The 25,464-nt window shown below is 36.2% G+C and overlaps 1 protein-coding gene across 1 annotated transcript; it reads right to left on the minus strand.

Annotated features, from left to right (window-relative positions):
• Nucleotides 1-6,211: 6,211 nt before the first annotated feature.
• On the minus strand, nucleotides 6,212-25,452 carry LOC124165453 (malonyl-CoA decarboxylase, mitochondrial-like). The gene is made up of 10 exons (XM_046542881.1): nucleotides 25,002-25,452; nucleotides 24,774-24,914; nucleotides 24,533-24,673; nucleotides 24,282-24,437; nucleotides 17,604-17,805; nucleotides 13,423-13,526; nucleotides 13,177-13,321; nucleotides 12,344-12,568; nucleotides 10,489-10,594; nucleotides 6,212-9,880 (listed from the first exon to the last, which is right to left on the minus strand). Exons 1-10 carry the CDS (start codon nucleotides 25,260-25,262, stop codon nucleotides 9,745-9,747), a joined length of 1,617 nt encoding a protein of 538 aa, XP_046398837.1. The 5' UTR covers nucleotides 25,263-25,452; the 3' UTR covers nucleotides 6,212-9,744.
• Nucleotides 25,453-25,464: the final 12 nt, after the last annotated feature.

The raw sequence follows: 25,464 nt of genomic DNA on the forward strand, positions 1-25,464 counted from the left end.
ACTCAACCAGCTACAAATTCTTCAAAAATAAATCTTCTGCAACTACCTCTGTGTAAACTCATTCTGTGGAGACATCTTCAATTCACTGTAGTTACATTAAATGATACATTAAATACGTACACCTATTCAAATGTGTGATTGTACATGTTTTAAAACCTTAGTTAAATGTGCATGATTCTCAATGCTCGGTTTTTGCTTTAAAATTTCAACAATGTATGTACATAATTGTTTTCAAATGTATTCGTAACACCGTGATTCCCACTCCAGTCATATCTTTTTTATTGATTGTTTTAATAATTACCGTGGGACCCCATACAAATTTTATGTTAGGGTTTAATATAAACTGCTGATAATTGAGGGTACAATACATATTTCCAATATTTTTTAGTTCTGAAGAGGCCTTATTTGTATTTCAAATATCATGCAAAAGGATATATGGTTGGCTTATTTGGATACAAGGGTGAATCTAACTAGGATACCCTTCTCTAGTTTCCTTTCCTTTGCCATCCTTAATACTACTACGTACTCCAAAATCCCTCACCACTTTTTCCAACTTTCAGACTGCAGCAAGAAGCTATGGTGAGATTAAGGGGAGTTAAAAGTCCTTCCCCCTCCCCAAAATTGTGAGAGAAATTGTCTTCCATAAAACTTTTTGGGTGCTTATCGTGGTTATGTTTGGGTGGCCTTAACATATCTTGACTGATCACTTTTTTATGGAATTTGGCCGGCAAGGTTTTACTTACATCTATCTGCATCAGGTGATATGGTGGGGGAGAGAAGAACTGAGCTGCAGACATTGGCGTAGCCAGGGAGGTCCTGACCCCACCCCCATCCCCCCAAAATATAAAAAAACAATTATTTCCCTTCATAAAAGAAAAAAATTGAAAAATCATGAATTTACAAAATTTTTCTTCAACAAATGAAGTTTTTTTGATTATCAAATGTGTTAAAATTAATGTAAAACCCTCTACTTAGTACCATGTTTTTCAAAAATTTTCCCCCCTGGTTTTGGACCCCGCCCCCGAACGAAATTCCTTGCTATGTCACTGGCTGCAGATACTGAGAACCGTGGAAATTGGGGTCCCACTTTAATTTTTTTAAACAGCTGAGTGTTCCCAGATGCACGCATGTTCATTAGGTTGCCATAAGTCCTTGAAAATTAGTTTTGAAGGTTTGGAGAAGTGTATGGGGGAATGTGACGAAAGTCTCACTTTTTTATGATGAAGTTTTCAAACTGTTACTGCACAATAACTATTACAATGACTTTTTTCCAATGTTACTATAATTTGAATCTCTTGGTACATATATGCATATGTTTTTCCCAAAATGATGCTTCATTGTATATAGACTATAGTGCATGGGTCGTAACCAGCCCCCTCCAACCCTCATTATTAATGTTCGCAAATATAATAAGAGGAACCGAAGTATTTTCCAACCAAGGGGCTTAATTAATGTCTGACAATATTAATACGAAAATTTTCACACATAAATAATGCAATTCCATCAACTTATGAAAATCAGGTAAAAATCTAAGAGCTGTTGCTAATACTACTGACTTGATATCAGTGGTCCTACGCCTGATACATATTTACGTATATGACAGTCATCACTCCATTGTAGGCCTGTTAGTTCAGTGAGGTGGACTCCTGTTGCAAATCATTCATCAAATTCTGACTTCGGTCACATTTCCAAATACACTTCTCTTATAATATATGAAAGCTTAAGTGCATATATGTACACCATTATTGATAAGTTTTAATTAAAAATAACTCTCTCGCATCTTTGTCCCAATTTTATGGGAAAAAACTGTGGCAACCTTAATGGATCTTTACTTTCAGAGAAATCATAGTTGTCCTCCTGAATTATTTATTTTAGGTATGTGATTAAATAGAAATGCCATCATTCAATTGATTATTTTTGTCATTTCCTATTCGATACCTCCACTGTACAACTCTCTTTGCTACTACTATAAACTGCAAACTATTGCCCACCAAATCAAATCCGCTCATCTAGTAGCCCAACAATACGAATCCGCTCAGCTGGCAGTAGCCGGAGCACAAATGCTTTCCTCCAATTCTTCAAGCTTCAAAGGTAAAGTGTTTGTGCCCCAGCTACTGCCAGCTGAGTGCATTTGTATTGTTGGGCTCCTAGATGAGCAGATTTGATTTAGTGGGCGAATTTTGAGTGTTTGTGCAGTGGAGGTATTGGATTGTCCTGTACTTCAAAAAACTTACTTAAATGTTAAAATTAAGTTAAAGTGACAATTTCCAGGAATAAGTGATTATCTATGTGTAAAAGAAGCCCAAGATTTCTTCATGAACTATCAAAAAGTTATGGAAAAAATCCTCGTCATGAATAAAAATATACTATAAACCTAGAGGATGAGTGTTCAGTAGGAAATTGTGAGGAGAATGTTTTCCCAGCACACATAAATTATGATCTGTCATTGGTCTCTGTATCCGGAGAAAAACTGACTTTTTTAATTGTCAATACACATGAAAATTAATTTGATACCACAGTAGGGAGCAAAATTTAATGATTAACATTAAGGGTGAGAAGAGTCATAACTGAATAAAGAAATGCTGAATTTCATTTGAAGAGGAATTTATTTGTTAGTAGGAAATAAAATATTTTTCATCACCATTTGATTTGATTTTACTTACAAACCTGTTTTTTTAAGTTTCTTTTTTCGTTGAGTTCTTCCCCGAATGTATATCAGATGGGTCACACAATCATTTTTTTCATCCCTTTCGAGGGACAGCTCCAGTGATCACTATCGTGATGGTGGAAAAAATTACTGTTTCTGGAGATTATCCTCCATGATGGCTCAAGGGAAGGGAATCCTATCCCTTTTTCCATCATTCGGTGTGTCCCTTTTCCTTTTGCTGAAACCATTGTTGGTGTGTGCCATCCTTCAGCAGTCAGAATGCATGGCCACTAACAGTGATTATAATGCCACGCTTGGCTTTTAACCCATTTGTATCCATCTCCTGGGATTTAAATTGACCATCCAATTTAAATCAATCCATTTTCAGGTGAATAAAATCAACGAGTATGAAAAGTATTTCTAAGACGATTTACAAGAGAAAAAAATTTCTAAATAGATGGCAGCTGCTATCAGGTACACTATCTGGCCAAAAACTTACAAAAAAAAACTCGTAAGTTAGCAGGAGGATCAACTGATATATATATATCACAATGCATTCTGCATACTGGTATGCATATGGTGTTTGTGACCAGCTTCAGGCCGTGTACCAGTACGCTTGTGGATGCAAATGGGTTAATTGAATGACAGACAGTTGTAAATATGGAAAGTGACAAAATAAACTATGCAAAAAGGGATGGTGGGAATGCCCATGTGATTCAGAAAATGATAGGTCAAGCAATAACTCTTTTGCTCCTTGAAACCTATCACTGGAGCCAGTGGCGTAGCTATGAGGGGGGGGGGGGAGAGGGATGAGGGGAAAGATACCCCCCCTAAGCCTCAGAAATTTTTAAACTGTTTTATATTAATTTTTTCCTAGCTGTGATGAATTCCTGCAAAACTATGAGTAGAACCCAAATTTTATGTGCCAAAAAGGTGTAAAATGTAATTCCAGAAATGTCAGTTTTCAAAAAATTTCCCATTGCCAGGGAGGGTGTGGGTGGGGTCACCCCCCGGACCCCTCCATCCCCCCATAGCATATTCCTAGCTATGCCACTGACTGGAGCTATCTATTATTCTGAGGGATAGAAAAAAGGATTGTGATTTACTATTACATATGTTAAATAATCATGAATATGACAACTTCTGGCTTTATTTACTAACTTTTTTGAGTCCAACATACCAATGACAAGGTAACAAGCCACATCCATTAGCATGAGTGGCAACATCAACAAAATCCTGCGTCATCGTAAGCAAATTAAAAGAGTTGTTTCAAGCATATTCTGTTTATTTATATCCACTAATTTTAAATTACACATAAAATTTATGGAAGAAATTTATTCAACACATGCACCTTCCATTTTCATCGATTAAAAAAATAATTGTTACATCCATTTTACAAAGGACGAGTTGCATTTATGGAATAGTTCTTTTTACTTATTAACAAGTAACAATTTTAATTAACAACCTTAAGCTTTAATCAGTCATTGGCAGTACCCACAATGTTCAGTCTTTTCCATTTTTTAATATAACAGTCATGGTGATAAGCATACATTAGGTTCTAACAGCATTTCATGTAACACAACACGATTGGTTGATTACATCACAACCATTTACCTTTCTGGACAAGATAAAAAGATGCCTCAAAGAGGATATGTGCCCCAATCACATAAAATTAATAAAAGGTGACAAGGATAAAATAAATAGACAGTTTATCAAGTCAAGAAAAGGAGTAACATTTTGAAAGGTATACATCATAACAACTTTTGAAATATTTCATGGTAATGAGTGCACTGTGGCACCATTACATTTGTATTTGAAGTAAGTAGCAACAATATCAGCAACTGCATGCAAAAAAGTAAACCAATAAATTTTTTTCTTTAGTTTAAAAAGACATAGTTGACCTTTCTAATATGTACCAGAAAGTTGAAGGTGTGGTGTTCTAAGATTGCCATTACCATTCTTAGTTAGCTTTTCGTTTCAAGCAAAAAATGAATAAAACATCAAAAAAGTACATGTTTTCGTGACAAAATCCATTGATGTTTTGGAATTAATATTACAGACAATGATACTATTCGTAAAATTATTTTTGTAATTAGAATAAAGAACATTACTCATGATAAACAATCAGATATTCATATCAGCAATAGGCTGTTTTTTCACATGATATGGGCTGTTAACCCACTTGTTAAAAAACAGGGTTACATGATATTTTATGAGGGTTTTACATTTTTAGTAGAGAGATACATATTAAAGTAAAATGTATTCACTACTTGAAAAACTATTTCTCAAGTAAACTCTAGGGTGGAAAAATTGGGGAGATTCATCTTTTACCCATTTTTCCAAGCTGCTAAGAAGTCTTAATTAGTCTCATAAAATAAATCACTTAGAAAAAAATATTGCTATCATTTGAAAAATTTCCTCACTATATTAATAACTCATTGGGAGTTTTTGAATTTCTGATTAAGAATGAGATGCAAAAAATTATCCACAATTTGCCACTGGAACTGTAAGAAGTGGCAAGTTGAAAATACATCCTATGTCATTCCAATTGTAAAACCATTTAGAAATAAACTTTCCAGATTACATTTTCATTTGAGTTCATGATCAGAGTACATTGCTAAAATCTCACTTTCCATTGCTACTCCTCTGACACATCAAATAGTTAAATATTCCATCTCTTGGCAGGGATGGCAAGTGAAACAAAATGAAAATGTTCGACCTGGAGGGAAACAAAAATACGAGGCCTAGGTTTAGTTTCATTCCCACACAAAATTAAAATCACCAAGGAGTTTAGTTTCGACCTGGGTCGAAACTTCACTCCCAGGAATGAAATTAAACTAATCAAAACTTCGCTGCTCATATTTAAGTTTTGATCCCATAAGTTGAGTAGGGGGGATAAGAGGGAATAGTTTTGACGCACAACGTTTGATACACCTGTAGAGAGGTTAAAACATCGAGCATAAAATTGAATGGCCAGTTTGTGTTCACTGCTCTCCAGTTAGTGGTAAAAATATGAGTGCCCCATGCATCTAATGGAGGTAGACTGAACCTCTACTACATTCAATCATACTTTGTGATCAGTGTGTTGGTCAAAACTTAACTGTTCGAAGGTAAAGGACGTGGTCCCTCAGATGCAAAACATTATCTACGTTTCGTTTCATCCCAGAGTTTTAGTTTAGTTTCCACCTTTGGACTCCGATTTCATTTCGACCCTGAGTTTACCTCCCTGGGTTTAAATTCATTTCATTTTGTTTCTAAATTTCGCACCTGGGAACGAAACTATTCAAATTTTACTGGTTTTGACTTTCATTTAGTTTTTATTGCCATCCCTGTCTTTTGGGTGTGTTCATTATGATTCCAGGTCTTAAGCCTAGCACAATATAAACATAGTAATATTACTACTACATAATTTAGTATACTGATAAAATTATGAAAAAGGTTGACAATTTCAAAAGTCAACAGTGCTGAATATTTTAGTGTACCATAATTAAATCTCAGTAAATTACTGCAGAGCTTTCAATTTAACAAGTTAGAGAGAGGAAAAGACCACCATTATACAAATAATTGTAGAGAGTCATGAATAATATTTATGTGCAACCATGTAAAGTTACATCCATTTCACTTTTCCGAATGCTATGAACTAGCATAAACTATGTGCAATGTTTCAAAGAAAAAAATTTCAAAAAGTTTTTAACACCAAGGAAGCTATGATTAACATCATTTTTTTCTTGTTAACAGTTATAGCATAATTCACCTTAATGAAGTTACAAGGAAGTATTAAAAACCTTAGAAAATGAGCACTGCTTGGACCACCCAAAATTAGGGATATGCGAGTACTCGAAAATTCGACTTGTGTGCTTCGAGTAGTATTACGAATGTCGAGTCGAGTAGTTTCGGTTACGGAGCTGTTGAGGCTAGTAAGTTCAGAAATCTACTGACTGGAAGCATTATCGGGAAACTCATGAAATAATATTGTTTTTAAAGATGTTAAGTTGTCCTAGTCCCTTGGCCTCGGAGATTCAGCTGGTCATATACATAGCAGTCAACTACTAGAGTAGTCGACTTGGGTGCCAAATACCTTTTCATCAGCCGCGGCGGCCGACCATTTTCTGACCCCGCCGCATAATCGGAGTGGACAGCTGTACTGCTCATTATTCCTATTCGATACTTTTGTACCAACCCCCTACTTTCCTTACTCCAATGCTGAGAGAAACATATAAATTGTTAAGATTTCTATGGATAAAAAACTCTATGACTACATACTTCTGATGCTAATTTTTGATTATCCCTTTATTACATTTGGTTTCCTTCTTGAACTTACAAAAAAACGAGTAGCTATGGTCGATTAAACGAAAATTTCAAATCTTGCAACTTAGGAAAGAAAGTACTTGTCCAGTCACACAAGTGTGTTGTGAAAGACAATTTTCAGCAGGTAACACTGTAATATGGAAATGTCAAAACCTGCTCAAAATTGCTGTCTGAGTATGTAGAAAAATTGATTTTTTTGCATGAGAATTTGAAAGGATCATATATTACATGATTAATCAATGCATATTATATTTACTAAAATTGTGCTACTGCCTTTACTGAGGGCTCTTCTGAGTAGTTTGGATACATATAATAATTAAATTGACGACTTATAATTTAAGGATAAGTCATTTCAATTGTGCTTATGGAACTGTTAAAGACACATCAATTTTCATTCATCTCCTAGTTCTGACACGATTTCCATCGACGTTCCTCATTATCTTTTCCTTTTTACATCAAGCATTCAGAATAGAAAATTAGGGATGGGAAAAATGGAAATATGTTGGAGCATGCATTGCTGCATTGTCTGGTTCACAATTGCCATAATACTCAACTCGACTCAATACTCGCGAGTAGTTTTCAACTCGACTCGACATCAAAAAGTGCTACTCACACATCCCTACCCCAAATACAATTTGGTATTTACCATTAATGACATCCAAAGAGACATTAAATACCATTCTTATGAGTTCAACAACACATTAAATACCATATAAAAACATACCATAGGTTCTTAACTTTTAACACTCCCATCTTGAGGATGTGTTGCAATTTACAGCCTCATTAAATTTTAAAAACAATTCATTGAGCCAAGACAGCATACAGGATATGGCACAAATTGAGTCATTTAAAAAAAATTTTTAGGGAAATAATTTATAATTTACAATATGTATATCATAGGTTTATTGGAGGAATAATCATGCCATACTATTCAAACTTAGCCATAAATTCAAAAATATATTGCCTTAAAATAAGCTCTTTATATTTTTATTTAATCCTTGACTACCTTCGCAAAATTTCTTTGACACTGAAAGGATTAGCAAAACCCTTTGGTCAGAGACCCGTGCAGTAAGAGCTAGTTTTAGAAAAACAAACTTTTCAAGGGATATTCTCATTCTCATTTAACTTTGGTATCATCATATAGAGCATTGCATATAGGTAACACAGCTGAAAATTCAATCAACCCTTCAAATTTTTTATTTCGGGAAATAAAAAAATATCTATACATGTTCAACTGTGAATGATTCAATTTTCAAAAAGGCAAATCAAAAAGTAAACACCTTTCGTAATTATTTAAATATCTATCAAAAAATAAATATTCCCTATCAAATCATAAAGTGTCATCATTATTGAATATAAAGATGGAATTTATGTATTTGGCCAAAATATAATACATACATAACATAAGTTAACAATCTATTTGGGAATGACCTATCAATCGACATTAATAAATTCATGTATTAGATATGACAGTAAAACATCACATAGGTGTCATGATAAATATGTATAAGAATGCATACCTCAAAGTTGCTGTGAATCAAGAAATCACATGATATGGCACGAACAGATACAGTAGCAACTAGATTCAATATACAAATGTACAAGCCTGCTTATACATTTAGCACTGTTTTAAAAGAAATTCTTTAGCCATGAAATGAGAAATGAGGGCAATTTTTATGTAGGAAGAACTTAGATTCATTTTAGGTATATTACTTACCTGATTGGCTCCGTACGTAGTGGCTCAATAAATCAACTGAGTTATGTCAATTTTGAGTACGAGCTATCTAATCTCATTGTTTACAAAGTAATTGAAGAAACATTTCTTAAATAAAACTCCTCTGTACATAATTAACATCTTCATACTGAGAAGAGAAACCACATCATGTGTTATCTTATTATGTATCTTATAGAAATCTCCTTTTTTTGCCATAGTGTTATGTGAAGGGCAACACGTAGGAAGACAAGAAAGATAATTCACCTTCAAAATGATCAAGATATAATGAAATAAACAACCATAAGCTCCACCAGAGTAATACCACCAAGAATAGTCAATCAACAAATTATGTACAATCACCTATCTACAAAGGTTCTCATTGGTTAAAATTTTCTCTTTCGACTTTAAAATAACTAGGAAAATAATTAATACTTACAGGCTATCAACAATTATGTACACATGTTTAATCCCCCTTCATAGATGCTGGGCTTTTTGGCAGTGCAATTTTGCAGTACCTCATATAGGGCTGGAGTTGATTGCAGCGGAAGTATTAATTTCTATCAAAAATAATTCCTTCATGATAAAAACATCTTTTATCTAGATAACTTAAAAGAATAAACTATAATAAAAAAATAAATACTGCATGTCCATACTGAAAGGCTCAAGACCAAAATAATTTTACCATAGTACATACATTAGTGGTAAGGTAAAATTTACCATTACTCAAAGTAACCCATAAGCATTGCACATCCTTACTCAGGCCTAGTATCCTTCTATTGCAGCCCTTGCATGAGTTTTACAATTGGCAGGAGATGCTGGGTTAAAGTTGTGTGCAATTTTTCTGGCTCTTCCATCTCCAAATATACATTACAAAATTGGAGGGCATGGTGATACACAGTTGTAAGTAGTTTGAATAGCATGCCACTGCCAAGTAGTGATGCCATATAATGCTAACTTTAAAATTTGTATGATATTGGACAGAATTCCATGAAGGTAATACTTCAAACACATTCTAAAATTACAGACTAATTATTAATTTATTTGTTCTAAAATTATTCTCATGTTTTCATTTCTTCTAACTTTTTTGTTGTGGCGGTTTATTCATCAGATCAGACGCAAGTTTTGACAGATGGCGGATTTGGTCTGAGCATGCTATTGTTAAGTCTTCCAGATACATTCTACTGTGCTTTTCTGCATCATCCAAAAAGTACCTGCATAAGAAAACATTTAATTACCAGTAACACACACATCATTAGATGATCAAAGAAATACATAGATAATAAAAATGAAAAAAGCATTTTTATCTTTTTTCGCTGCAGTTTTTCCCTTCCGAGACCCTCCGAAAGTTTTATCAACTCCGAGCTTCTTCAGGGCTCTGCTACAAATATTTTATGCATACATGCTCCCCATGATTGGTTAGACCTATAGTAACTCCCAGATATTTGCCTTCATGTTAAATCTACAATATCCATGGGGATACCTAGATGTTCCATGCAAAAATGCAATGCCATGCATTTGATTGCTGTCTATGATGAGTGGATTTCCAATGCAAATTTTTCACTAATTATGCAATAGATGATGGCATTGTCAGCAATAAACATAATTTGCTGCTGATTTTGAAGCAGTTAGCTGATAATTCTTCCTTGATGAACAATTAATAAGTTTCCTGATCCAGAGTTCTTAACAGTTAGGATTCATTAGACATACATAGGTTCACATCGGATCTCTACATAGGTTCACATTAGAATTAAATTCATTTGATTAAGGGTTTAATTAGACAATGAAATTAAACACTTAAATATAAAAATTAAAACCTTACCTGTAGTTTACCATTATGCCAAATGAATTATTCAAGCCACGTGATGTCATGTCAGCCTTCCAATTCAATCTCCACATCATAGCTCCATTTCTAAGATGGAAATTTGCTATGGAAAAAGAATTCATTAATGTGTATCACATATTGTCAGTAATTGAAGTCTTGCAAAGTAACCCAACATTTCTACCCTTCTTGTTTCAGTAGGGGGTAAAGAATATATGTACATATTTATCTTTGATGAGTGTCGATTTCAAAATTTAATTTTAAAATATATGCTTTCAAATGGTGGCAATTACTTTGAAGTAATTGAGATTTTAGTGGCATGTCAGGTTAATTATTTGTCTTAACTGTCATTACACCTCTTTCCTAAGTATTACAGATCGTAATGACCACATGCGATTACTGTATTTTTGTTCAAATAGGAAGCGCTCAGTGATAGATCACCTAATTGCATTGCAGGAACAAGGAAGAAAGAATACCTTGAATCAGGAGAAGTTCTTTAATCGTATGATGATAAAATTTAATGAAGTAATCACAGCATACTCCCGATTTTCCGGGCTAATGACGGAGAAAGGCGGCACGAATAATCGGAGAACACGAATAATCAAAACTTTCACTTAAATTTCTTGTAATTCTCATCATACATGTACATCAATCAATCTACATATGTATTATTATCTAAGCACATTTTATATTATTTTAGATTGCTTTCCAGAAACATTAGCAGTTTTCTTCTCCCCACTGCAAATTTTTTATCGGCGATAACGTGAATGCACTTGTATCCTTACTGCTCTGTGTAATACCTGGTTTCTGAAAACTAAACATCCATGGCTGCGAGATCACAGATTCAGAAACGTAGTTTGCACGAATGCTTCAAAACCACAGCGTGACGTTGGAAACTACACTCTCAAGTACCACGTCGCATATTCGCTTCTTCCACATGTTGCCCGGGATGCAGATCCATAATCACCGAGCGCGATTGCACACCGCGATGCTTGGCAGACAGGAATACGGTACTGTATGTCCTGTGATGACTGGTGATGATCACCCCATCGCCCAGCAGTGGTTTTGGGAAACCAGACCTTAAGGAAAACTGTCTATGGAAGCAAGAGCCTGGCTATGACTCATTCTGTCTCTTCTTCCACTTCCCTCACTACCTTCGCTTCTAGTTCCCTTCCTCTCCTGCTTGACCTGCATTAGTCACACCATAAAAATGGCTGAGTGCGACGAAATCTCCGGTTCCTTTGGACCGTACGCGATTCAACCGCATGCGAGTCCACAGCAATAATTGCGCGTTTGCGATATGAAATATACATATAAAGATCGTAGATAACATTTTTCTTCAATTACGATTCGTTTACCATTGAAGAATCATCTAAAATTACTCAAGAAATTTTTCCTGCCGCTGATCCGCTAGATCAGGCATCCAAATGAACTTGAAGCATTCCTTTTCCGTAAGTAAATAAAATACTTCCATTTTACTAAGGGGATTCTAATGGAAATAATAGGCCCAGTGTAGTCTTGCATTAAAATGCAAACATCCTGCTGCTTTTGTGACCAATTTTATTTTTTTTACATAGATCGTGGAAAATGTGTGACTCGTGCACGGATAATCCGCAACACAAATAAGCCGCACCCGGATAATCGGGAGTCTGCTTTATAATCAATCTCTTGCGATGCAAGATTTACAACAAAGCTAATATATTATTATACACTTATTCTCATAGTCTAATATTTTAGATTGCTTCAAGGACTCATTGAGAGCTTTCTTCGCCTGGCCACAGATAATCAGTAATAATAAGAGAAATATGCAAAATTACATCCTATGGTCAATTTAACTTTTCACAATTCAACTTACCAACAGGATCAAGGGCAGCACCCCTTCTTTTTTCCAAATACAAGTAGCGAGTGCAGAGGCGCATTAATGGAGTTTCCAAAACCATGACAAATTTATGGTCTTGTGCCCAGGTATTGCTTCCAAGAAGAAGCCTGAAGTTGGTCCAAAACTCACCAAGATCTTCCGTTTTCAGCAATTTTTTTAAAGTAGTCATCTCATCACTTGTGAATAGATCAGTTTCTTCCTCTGTAAATAAAATAAAAACTTTGTTGAACAGAATTTTATACTTCATCAAATATTAGATTAAGTTCACTACAAAACTCCCTCCTATGTATAATAGCACCCTTGCATTTTATTTGAAGCCATACAGCTGCTACGATGTTCAAATGTCTTTGGGGATGCAAACAATACCTTTGTGTGTTAAAAGGGCCTGCTCCATATAAAATTCTTTGAAGTACAAAGATCTTGAATGAAAACCTCAATTGATTAATTTTAGAGAACCTCCCTTCCCTCCTCTTTCTTTTCTGGCTGGGCCATGAGAAAGTAAAGCCATACAGTAAACTCCCAACTATCTTGGCTGATGATGGGGAGAGGCAACACAAATAATGGGAAAATGTGATAATCCAAGGGTTTTTGCATTCAATTTCATTTTTTTTATAAAGATCAATCATGGAAAAACATCAAAGGAAGATGAAACTTGTGCATGGATAATAATTGGGAGTTTATTGTACAGGTAGCACGACATACTGATTGGCACATTCAACATTCTAAGCATTAAAAAGCAAAAATATGAATTATGAAATCAGTAGCTGTTCATGAGTAACAAAAATTATGGAAGATAGTTGCACATATACCATTTGTAAGGCCTTTCATTTTATCCATCAGCCATGGATGAAAGCGAGGAATTGGGGAAAGGCTTGAAAATTTCTTCATGTGCGGAAATTCTGCCTGGAGTTCTTTTACAACTCTTTTAATTAAGTAGGTTCCCAGTTCAATACCCTGGAATGATAAAGTAAGAATGATCAATTTTAAAGTAATTGGTGAAAGAGAAGAAGATGAATTTTTAAGAGATAATACGTATCACAAGAAAAAAAGAGAACCTGTAATCCTTTTTGGGTTGAAGTGATAGAGTAAAATATTGCTGCTTTAGTCTGGGCGAGATTCTCTGCTTGAGGCTGTACTCTCATCCCAGCAGATGCATCCACTGAAGATAAGCAAAATATAATGAAGCTAAACCTACTCAAACACGAACAAGATGATAAAGTAACCCTTCAGCTATATCTTTGAATTATGTCTTTGCTGATTATTTACTTTTTCTTAAAACCAATAACGATAAAAAGATATAAATTCCTATTACACATAACATATTGTTATTGATTAATATGAAATCATTAATATTTGCTGTAGAAATTTAATCATACAACAAATAATGAAATGTCATCACAAATTGATGAGACTAAAAATTAGAGGAGAGAACTTTGGAGCATTATTTTTCTTCATAAAATTCTTTCATCAGCGTAAAATATAGAGATCATGATTTTTTTAATGTTGAAATAGGTACTCTATTTTGCAATCAAACAGCCAGGTTACAAAATCCCAAATACCTAAATAGTTATGTAAGTTGGTAAACTGAATTCAATATCCCTAAAGACTAAATATTCTCTAAGGCCCATATTCAATATTCTCAAAGAGCATGCACTATAAACTGAAAAAATGATAACCCAAAATATCCCACAAGGCCTAATAGGAAGTCCAGATGTTTAGGAAATTGTCTCCACCAGATACTAGTGCAAGTTGCTAGGAAGGATAGGAGTGATACCAGGAATGCTAGTGGCACAATTATTTTCATAAACAAATGAAAACAAAATTTAAAAGCCATGGCTCTCCTTCCCATTAACCTAGAATGTCGAGAAAATCTGTCACAATATCATTTGTAAATGATGCTATATCTAAACTCTATGGTGAGTAGAGAGTTTCCAAAGAATTTCTGTGACCATCATGGTTAAGGCACATATTCAGGATAGGCATCTGATGATATCTCCTTGACTTTTTTCATAAATATTATTTCACTGCTGAACATCAAGCCAATGACCTGTACTCATACAAAAATTTTTCACTGGTGAACATCAAACCTATGACCTGTATTCATACATGACCCTTGCCCTTTTAATATCTCAATTCTTATTTATGACCTTTATGAAACTGCTCTTCCACGGTGAATCATAAAGTGTGCCTCACCATTCATATGATTTGGATGGAGTGGTATTTTATGGTGCCTCCTAATTTGCTCATGAACTCCCATGGAGCAGAATTTTGATATAATAATTCTATACGACCTTTTCAGTTTAAGAAAATAATTGTGTCATTAGAACCCTTGACATTACTCCACCAGTGTTACTACTTGTTACAAATATGTATATGCATATCCTTCTCAAAGAACCATCACCATTAATTAAGTACATATGTGTGTAGTACCAACCACTTCAAAAAGAAATATTTAAGGGTCACCAATACTAAGTGTGTAATTTGCATTTCAGATTTTTTAGATGAGTGACTCATTGAGCTTACCAAAAGCATTTGGGAGTGTGGAGCATTGTTATTTTTCTCCCACTGTAAATTTTTCTTCAGGACCCCTGAGGGGATCTATGGAGGGGTCGTAAACAACTTGACGTGAACACAGGCACAGCTGCTTTGATTTGAGGCACTTTGATGCAGGCCCACTTTGGTGTGGGACATGTTAGTTTGGGATACTTTAGGGCAAGAATGAGTGAATTTTTGGGTTCACGGTGAAATGCGTTTAAACTTTGCTGAAACTTGTTGAACTATATAAAGGTGGTATTTTTTGGTCATGCATTATATATGTGCATCTGATAACCAAAATAAAGACGTGTTCTCAGACGTCAGTTAGAAAAAAGGCACTTACCACAACATGGTCGTCCCAAAAAATTGGAATAAACCTCACCCAAATGAAAAATGACTGGATTAGATTAAAAGTATTACAATTCAGTTTCATCAAATCCACTAAAGCTCATTTGATATGCATTCAGAATTAAAAATCATTTGTAATGAAATATGGGATGGGATGTTAAGCTGTTGCCTTTCTTTAAGAACATATTAATACCGATGCTGGGTTTGTCTCCACCCTTCCCTCCCTAACCTTACCTCACCGTGTAAATAACCTTAGCTGTGGGTCACTTCCTCCAATTGCCATACCAATGACTCATGGCATACATTTCCAGCATATCTGAGAACTCTTGGAAAGCATCAGGTCATCACCCCACAAAGCACTTCAAATAGGATGGAAGACATTCTCTGTATACTTAAGGACAAGATACCAAATGGCATTAAAGAAGGCATTTACAGTCTGCCTTATTCATGAGGTAGCCCATACATTATAGAGACGTACAAAGCATTAAAATCACCCCAGCAAGGGCACACATTATCTGTGCATAAGAAAAGGTATATGATAAAAACAGGTCAAGTTCTCTGTCAATGGAGTCGACCAGACCAAAATATACTCTTTGAGGAAGTGTAAGTAATACAAAAAGAGCAATACAGCATCATCCATCAACATAGACAAGCACGAGCGGATCCAGGATTTTGTTCTGGGGGGGCACAAGGATACCTCATAATACAAAACAAACACAATGATAATGGGACTGTATTAAAAATCTTGCATATTTTTAAGGGTCTGGGGGGCACGTGCCCCTGTGTCCCCCCCCCCCCAGATCCGCAAGGCAATGCTGGGTTTATGTACTGGGTTTATGTTTTGCCGTCTCGCATCCACTCCTTCTCGCATGCGTTCTAGCTATTCACTGCTTTGCACGATGCAATTTTGATTGCGCCTTCGCACGTACGTCAGATTGCACAATTCCATGAACCGTGTAAAGCAGCCTTAAGAGCAAGCTTATTTGAACACTCCTTCCCTCATGGTGCAAATAACCTAAGCTATCTGCCACCTCCCACAAATGTACATATGCAGGCAAGATAAAGTTCAAGAGAATCACAGCTTTGATCGGAAGATGCCATAAGGATCACGCATGTGAATCAGGTTGGTGCAATGGCTAGAGTGCCGGCCTCACAGCCCATGGATCCCTCCCAGGGTTCGATCCCCAGGCAGCAACAGAGAATTTTTAAAGGTCACCCAATTCCTGCTTGAATCTTGAGTTGAGGACACTTCAAACACAACATTCAGTCTACCAGCCTAAGTGCCTTTTGTTAAAGGCCGTTTTACACTGGGCACGAAATTGTGCAGGTTAGAGCTGCATTTATTTATAAAATGGCATGGAATTGCGCGAATGCACGAACAGGGGCTATTTTGCTGTCTCGCATACGTTCTAGCAATTCACCACTTTAAACGACGCAATTTTGATTGCGCCTTTGCACGTACATCAGATTGTGCATTCCGTGTACCGTGTAAAACGGCCTTAAGAGCAGGCTTACTTGGACACTCCTTCCCTCATGGTGCAAATAACCTAAGCTATCTGCCACCTCCCACAAATACCATACCATACAAGGAACACTTGTGAAACTTTCATCAATCAAAGCTCTATACAGGGTGGAAGACCAAAATGAATGGCCTCAAAAAAAATAATTATTCAATCACTATCCACTGTCAAGAAATAATTTGTCTGACTCTGATATATGTTGCATATGAAGTGGAAAAGGAACAATGGAAAGTGTGAAACTATCAGTGTCAAATAAGCTGATGCTATACATAACCAACAAATTCTGGCCTAAAACCATTAGTGATTAGTGCCATATGTTCATGCTAAGTTTAAATGCATTTCAGATATACACATTACTCCACCCATTTCTGCAATGAAGTATCCCATAGTTAAGTGTCCCACCTTAATTGCCCTGCACCAAGGAGTACTTTACTAAGTGGGCTTTACCACAGTGCTCAAGCTAAGGCTCTTTTCCCCCTTAAAGACAGGGGCAAGGGTTGACTACTTCAAACTTACCCTCCTTCAGGCTGACTCTACCAAAGCTCCGTCAAACACTGGAATGAGTGGAGCTGTATACCTTTCTTAATACCATATATGACATTAATAAAAATAGCAAGCACCAAAAACAAGGTTGCTCATACAATCAAAATTAAAAGACAAAAGAAGGAACAGCCAAACTTAAATCAGAATCATAAAATTCCAGATCGTTAGTTGTCTGACTCAACCAGCAACCTGAGTTATCATGAAACTTTTAAGAGAGCAAACATTGAACACTAAAATATGTACTGCACACATCAATAACAATGAAAGACCAAAGAAAGAACCACCCAAACCTGACATGCGTGAAGTAGGAGCAGGAGTTACAAGAGTTCTTAGAGAGCTAGGTATGTCGTCAGTTAGAGCAGTATGAAGAACGACAATTGGTTCCTCTGGCATGCTACCATGAGTATACACAAAGCAACGACGATTAGGGCCCACTCGACGCTTCAACTCAGTCCAGTTATGCATAGGGTGCACAGCTTCATAATCAGATATCTGCATCACAAAAAAGTGAAAGAATTAGCATTGTGGACCATACTCAAAGAGGATGGATGCCATGCCAGAAAATCTACTTCCTGACCACTCACAGGCTTGGGTATTACCCTATTGGCACAAATTTTAACTGCATGAGTTATATGCTATTTATGCAGCAATATTTGACAAGAAAAATTACCCAGGACTAAAGGCATGCTTAGGTTTTCTACCCTGGAGTCAAAGAGTTCTTATGAGCACCCCTCAGTAATTTTAATCCCTAAGTTGAATGATTACCGAGCCAATTTCCCAATTATTATAAAATTAAAAAAACTAAAATGTACATTTTTCTCTGCAATTTTAGGTACTAGTTATAAGAAATCGATAAAATTAATTTCAATTTACACATTATATTTTATACAATTCTATTAAAAAAATATATTTTTTAGTCTGAACCAGAAGTGATGGAAAGTATTTGAAAATTTATTGATTAAATTGGGCTTTCTATGCTACTTTTGTGCTCCATGGAGATTATGTGTGAGTGCTATGGAACCCAATGCAGACATGCTTATGTCAAGGGCACTATTCTAAGTAGGCCATAATTCTTAACTTACTTGGAGGCCTTCTAATTCCATTGTTAATGGCATTAAATCCATAAGGGTTATCAGTTCTTATCTTCCAACTGTGCATATTATTAAAACATATGAGCAAACAATGAAATTATTTTCATTATTTTAAGTAAGGTCTAAAGTGTGTTTCTTTTGAGATAGCTAATAAAAATTTTGAATCCACTACCACAAAACTTAAGTACCTATGTAGGTGCTTTTGGATATCCACTACACTAACGCTAGTACATTGAGAATGGTATCCTTAATTTCTATGAAACAGTATTCTCTTGTCAATCCTTATTGATTTATTTCTTTGGAATATGATAAAGAGGCTCAAAAATATTTCCCAACCAGCCATGCCTTTATCTTGCCAATGGTATTAATACAGTAGAGTTGAGCATTGATCTGCAGCTATAGACACCCATTGGTGGTGCCATAGGAAAATAAAAAAGCAACCCTCCAATAATAATATAGAAATTATGTCCCACATAGTGACAATCATATCTGCCTATTTACAAATTATCCACCCTCTTTACCAATATGACACCAGCTATATTCCTGTTTATATACTTCCCTTTCATGCCTCTACAAAATCCTTCATTTACATTCACATGCATGATACACAATTTTTATGCGTATGTTACCTACATACATTCATAGACCTCTACAATACAAATACATGAGTACATTCCTTAGTATGTACCATACATATCTTCAATTTGCACTCATTATATGAAAGTTTCACAAAGTAAATAAATAGTTGTATAAATATTTGTCTACTAAACATTAAGATTATGCTACAGCAATCTCAACTTATCTAAGAGAATGTGCCAGCAGCTAAAGGGCTAAGAAGCAGGACAAAATAAAGCAGGTCAGAGCATTTCTACCAACATTACCAAAATGAAGTTAGAAGATAAACAATCCAAATATGTATTAAACATTGGAAAACAAAATAAAATAACATGCATTTTTACACCTAGTTAAGCTGGGATGAAGACATAGTATAAAAAATTACTAAGGAATCTCACATTGTTGCATGTGTTTTATTAAATTTTATAAGATACAGATCATATGCCTGCATCTCTAAGAAGCCGGCATATATTGATGAATATTTCTCATAAGTCTATCAAGTTAAGATTTCACTCCATATCAACAAATACAGCCCTATATCTGCTATCATCCTTAATATCTGGTGGCTAAGGAAAGTATTTTGTACCTGACAGCTAAGCTTCAAATAATAGCATCTTGAATCCCACTAATAATTGAAAATTAATTCATGATCTCAGAGGAAGGACAAGAAAATAAGTAAAAATGAAAAAGTCATACTTCTCCACACTGCTTTCTCCAGACATAAAATCACGAAAGTTGCCAATGAAAAAGTTCACTACACCCCTAAATCCCTTGACTTACTAACCAACTCTTCCAGTGGAAAGCAGAATAAGGAGATTGCTGTGTATCGTTATTTATTTTTTATTTTATTCCCAAACCTCTGAATACAGCTATCATAGGCCATTTCAAATCGGGGTATTCAACAAATTCAACAATGAAACGTACACGAACAACCATGCCCTGGATAAGGGAAACTTACCCCAGCAGGACTCGAACCCGCGACCTCATGTAAGGCAGGTGATGACTTACCCTTACCCCGCTGCCACCTAGGCCAGTGTTATGATTGGACTAAGAGAGTATGGGTGAAATGCAGATTTAAGGCTAATCCATATTTCAGAATTTTGTACAGAAAATGGACATAGGATCAGAATGGCCATTGTTTATGGAAGTCAATAGTAGCTATACTGTACCCCAGAGGTTCCCAGGTAACGGGTGGTATGCCTACCCCTTAGGGGTATGCACCAAACCAGTCCAGGGTATGCAAAAAAAAACCGTAATAGCGGATGCTTCATCTTTAAGGATTGCCATGAGAAAAAAATCCCTTAGACCGGGAATCGAACAATGAACTTTTGGCTTTCCGGGCCAATACGCAGACTACTACGCTATCCAGGTTGCTTATTTCCCATGGCAATTATACTGAGCCTCATGGTACTTGAGGTTGGGCCCTTGCAGTCCATCATCAAGGATGGCAACGTGAGGGAGAAAGGACTTCCCAGAAGCCACTACCGGTTGAGAGCCTCAAACCTGTTCTAAAGCAATGCAAAGTGAATATTGGGTTTGAGGCTCTCCACCACCTGTGGCTTCTTAGAGGTCCTTTCTCCCTCACGCTGCCATCCTTGATGGACCGCGAGGGCCGAACATCCAGTACTATGAGGCTCGGTACAATGCCATGCATAATGGTTTTTGCAGTAGCTATTAATTCAAAGACTGATAGTTTCCAGGTTCTGGTGAATATTTTCTCCTGCCACTTATTTTAAGTTTCATCATGGTTCATACGGCTGATTTTAATTTGGCACTTATCTTTCCTCATATTTAAATGATTGATTTTAGATGCTTAATCTATAGCCCTACAGTTGTATTACAACTGTCACTCAATGGGGGAACGTGAGAAGGGAGATGATGATTCTCTTTGAAGGCTCGTCTCTACACAATGAATTTCAGCAAAACTGGATCAGAAGGAAGCAAGAAATGAATTCAGCATTATGGTAATTCATGAATTCTTGGGAATGATTTCAAAATCCCATTCATTTTCAGTACATGAAGCCATTCATATTAAATGGAGTGAGATTAAGTTACTTTATTGCTGTCTAATGTAGCAAGGAAATTGTAAAATAAAAATTAAGGCATAGGATGTGAACTGTGGAGGGATCAAGTTCAAGATGATGCTCAAGGCCACAACAGAAGAAAGGTCATTGGGTGGATGAAATCAGGCTTCAAAAAGAACATACAAGTTTCAAGTCTCGTACTCATACTTCATAGACAGAATGAGATGAGATCAGCCATATGCTAAAATTTATTTTTTAAATTCAACCAAGGGACAGAGGAGGTTGTGCATGAGCCCTTTCAATACCTTAAATTTTTTTCTACCCACTTCATAATTTGTAAAGGAAACAAGAAACACTACTTTTAACAAAGTTCTTAGCACATTTACTTTAGCAGGACAAGTGGATCATCCCCAAATTGGCACAAATTAACTATTTTTCTACATTTTACAGTTGTTAATATTCAGCAAAATTGGAAGTTAGAGTAAAAAACTTTATGTCTACTGAGTGTGACCAAAAGTTAAAGAGTTACCCTCAAGAGTGTTACACACATCCTAAAATAGTTGGTGCCACTAAATGTGTGCACAAGATGGTCAACCATCGGCAACTCAACATGTCACTTTAGATTGGAGCTACCAATCAGAATTGCATAATTTTAATACCATGCATGCATAGTGGATGAACACATAACGTCACTTGCAAATGCTACTTCAGTATAGATTATGATTTTTTTTCAAAGTTGCAAACAAATAGGAATGAAGCCACAATAGGGTGGTTTCCTATTATTTTTTTATTGCCTAAATCGAAAGATTATTACTCCTGGAGTACGTATTTCACGCTTTTAGATTTTTAAATGACGATATCTATTTTTCGCGATCAAATGAAAAGTGAAAAATTTCAAGCGCGCGAAAACGCGACGGCTAAGTAGGAATGAAGGGAAAAAGTCTGTGCGACGCATTTCTGGTTCCCCCTCCTCCCTGGTAGGTGACCTTGATCGAGGCTCTGAGCGCTGATAGGACGCAGAATGCTAACGGGTAGCTGAGTACCTTCCTGTCTGGTAGCGCATGGCTTAAAAAAGGTTTATTAATACCTTATCAAGCGAAGAAAACTTTCCGACCTTAGCCAGTTTTAATAGGTGATTATTAAGACATGTTTCCCTGAGCTCTGTGCCTCATGCATGCATTGGTAGCCTCTGACGATGCATAACTCCTATCCTCTCGTGTAGAAACTAGGTCCCTGTGACGTCACGTGGAGTGGAATCGCATGGGCGCCAATCTGGCCTTTTTCAAATGAGGTTAAAATTTGACCCTTGCCATTTGTCTAAACCGGTATTTCAAAAACCAAATAATTTGTGTATTATGAATACATTAATGGTGGGTAACGAATCGCCATCAATGCCTTTTGTTTTCTTTGATGAAGGAAACTACCCTATTGTGGCACACCCAGGTGGTGACTGATTTCTCAGATGTGAGCAGTGCATTGGCCCAGTAGTAGGGTCATACGCATGGTGAGCTCTCAAGGCACTGTAGAACCTATAGTATATTCCCCTGATGCAGAGGGTCCAATCAAAGCCTGCCTCAAGTTCCTACCCTTGTCCTCCTCCTACCCATTGCTAGGTGACCATTGAATTCATTACCACTTCTTGACAGTAGCATGATGACAAACTTTGATGCATGATCCTCCACTGAGACATATCTGGGTTCAGAATGAAGTCTTCATTTTAAGCAGCTTACCAATCTGCTAGCCTTATCAGGGTAACATATTGTTGAACTGAGCAATTTCTCATATTTTTTTCATTTTAATTATGATTTTCTTATGTTTGTTTATTCCTGTTGTGTTTTACTCCTCCTTGTCTATTGCTTGGTTTTTGATGCATGTCTTCCGTAAAGTAAAGGCATTTCTTTCTGACTACAAGTTTATAAAAATTAGTCTTGTGTACATCTGCTCCCATACTCGTAAACTACAAAAATAATAACATACATTTCTTCTCTTTTACATCCTTAATAACCTGACGGAACCCTGCATGAGTTCCAAAAAGCTTAATCGTACTAACATCCATTGAACCAAACAAGCAGGGCAGACTGGGCTCAAGGCAAGACGAAGCTCACTCTAGATGATTGAGCCTCATCGCTAAAAAGCTTACCCTGCATCACAATTCTCTGAGCAATTCATCAGCCCTCCTCATAGCTTTTAGCCTCATTTGTTCTCATACCTCATTGCCGCACTTTTGTGGAGGTAGAGAAAATCCTTGCAAGCTAACCAAGAGGTCGTATGTTCAAATACTGCCTGGGTGGGCTTAAGCCGTCCTAGGCTTGGATGAATATGCACATCAACCAAGATAAATGTAAGGGAGAACGTCAGCATGATTATCATTACTTTTGTTATAGCCATCAAACCAATGGAAAAGCTTGGTTCTGGCTAAGCTTAAAATGGTTTACCAAGGGAATTATTGCCATCTTACATAATTTTTTTCAGAGCATTAACAATAACTAGGAATACATAATTGAAAGAGTGAATATGTCTAATGGACAGAGAAGAATTGCTTTATTTAATGGGCCTAGTGTTGCAGATAGAAGGGAAAGGGAGGGATGCAGTAAAAAAATTATGCACTACACAGTTCAATATAGGTCAACCCTCAAACCCAATCCTGCATTTGACTAACAAACATGAAAATAATGATTATAAATATTTACCCAGGAAAATTTCACCTGGATTAGGAATCAATCTGCATAAAAGGCAGCAGTGATCTTTTGCATACACACTGAAAAGTGCAAACGTTATAAATGTAATATAATATGATTCACTTTGACCTGAATTCAAACCAGATCCCCAAAATTATGTCAATAAAGCCACAAAATATCCTCTTCCTGCATGGATTTTTATCTTCATTGATTTACAACAGATCAGCAGGTTAAAAAAATTGAAATGCAATTATTTTAGAGATTTTGGTGCCTGTGTGCTTGCACTACCTGTATTATTATGCTTGTCAAAAACTTAAAGCTACAATACCGTTGAAGTTCAATGAAACTTCAAACGTTAAAGTGATATCATAAAAGGTTAATGGATGCACTTAATTTACTATCATGAAATTAGGACCGATCAGTTGGGAGGCTAAAACAGTTAACTAGCATGGGCTACACATGACTTCATTACAGTAATGCAAAGCATGCAAACATTGGGGCACAAGCTACTGTTTGGACTACAGAGACAGCAATTATTGGTGGGCCTAAGTGCCAATAACCTTCTGCAGCATGTCGCACGATGATGCCCAAGTGACTCTTTCCAGTGATAAAAAGCCGACAGAAAACCAGAGAGACAACATATCCCGTAGATTTTGGTTCAGCTGAACCAAATACGGATGCTCTGCATCATTTGGGTCAGAGTCTGCCAGTAGTTCCTTATGTGATATAAAAACAACTCATTACCTCAGTTGTATGAAATATATGAATGTTAAGGAAATATCACACACTAAACCTCACAGAATTAACAGACCAGCGTGTCAGTGCGTAGGTCCACCAAAAATTTCACTCCCTTATCCAGACGGCCAACATGTTGAAAGAGCCAATTGTAGTTGGGAGTTAGGGCCGTTTTAAGTTCATCTTCACACTTTAATAGTTGTTTTTCATTTTTATCCTGCGTATGTATAGCATTGTTTTAATGAAGACAAAGGAGTTTCAAATTAGTTACGGCATCTTTGAGTCATGGAGCAATGATTCATTTAAACATGAAATACCTTGGACTGGATGTAAGCATTGGCGTAATTCAGCACTTCCTCGTGATCAACTGAATAATTCCGAGCTAAAACTTTGATAAACATACGCTTATGATCAAGCAATAACCTCTTATAATCTTTCACCAAATCTTTAATCTTTACCTAAAGAATGGAAGCGTAGATTATTCATCATGCAACGTCGCTCATTCCATATGCGACTCATTAACTCTGAAGAGTAAGATTCATTACCTCTACTACCCAATTGCTGACATTTGCTCTTTTGAAAGACATGGCTTCTCTCAGAAATGTTTCCACCCTGACTTCATCTTCAACAGTGCTGCATGGCTCTACAATTTCCTCCTCCATTTCCACGTTTTCATCATCAACAACTTCATTTTCTGCTTCCTCTTCTCCTTCTTCCCCATCCTCTGGATCTTCCGAAATTGTCGTGATCCTACTTAACTGTCTCTCCATCTCCAACAAACTTCTGCGACCCTCCACATTCTCCATCCTTCAATGAATCCGCTTAAATGGTTATTTCAGGCACGGAAATTAGGATTTGACTTCTAAGCTAGTAGCTGAGGATGCTGCGGCGTATGCAAATTTTTCTAAACACGTCAATTGATGATCGTTATTTAATCATCTCGTTTTATATTAGGCATCGACAAGACACCTATGAAACACCCGAAACACCTATGAAATATTAGCTCTC

Source organism: Ischnura elegans, chromosome 9, assembly GCF_921293095.1.
Source record: "Ischnura elegans chromosome 9, ioIscEleg1.1, whole genome shotgun sequence".
Taxonomy (NCBI): Eukaryota; Metazoa; Arthropoda; class Insecta; order Odonata; family Coenagrionidae; genus Ischnura; species Ischnura elegans.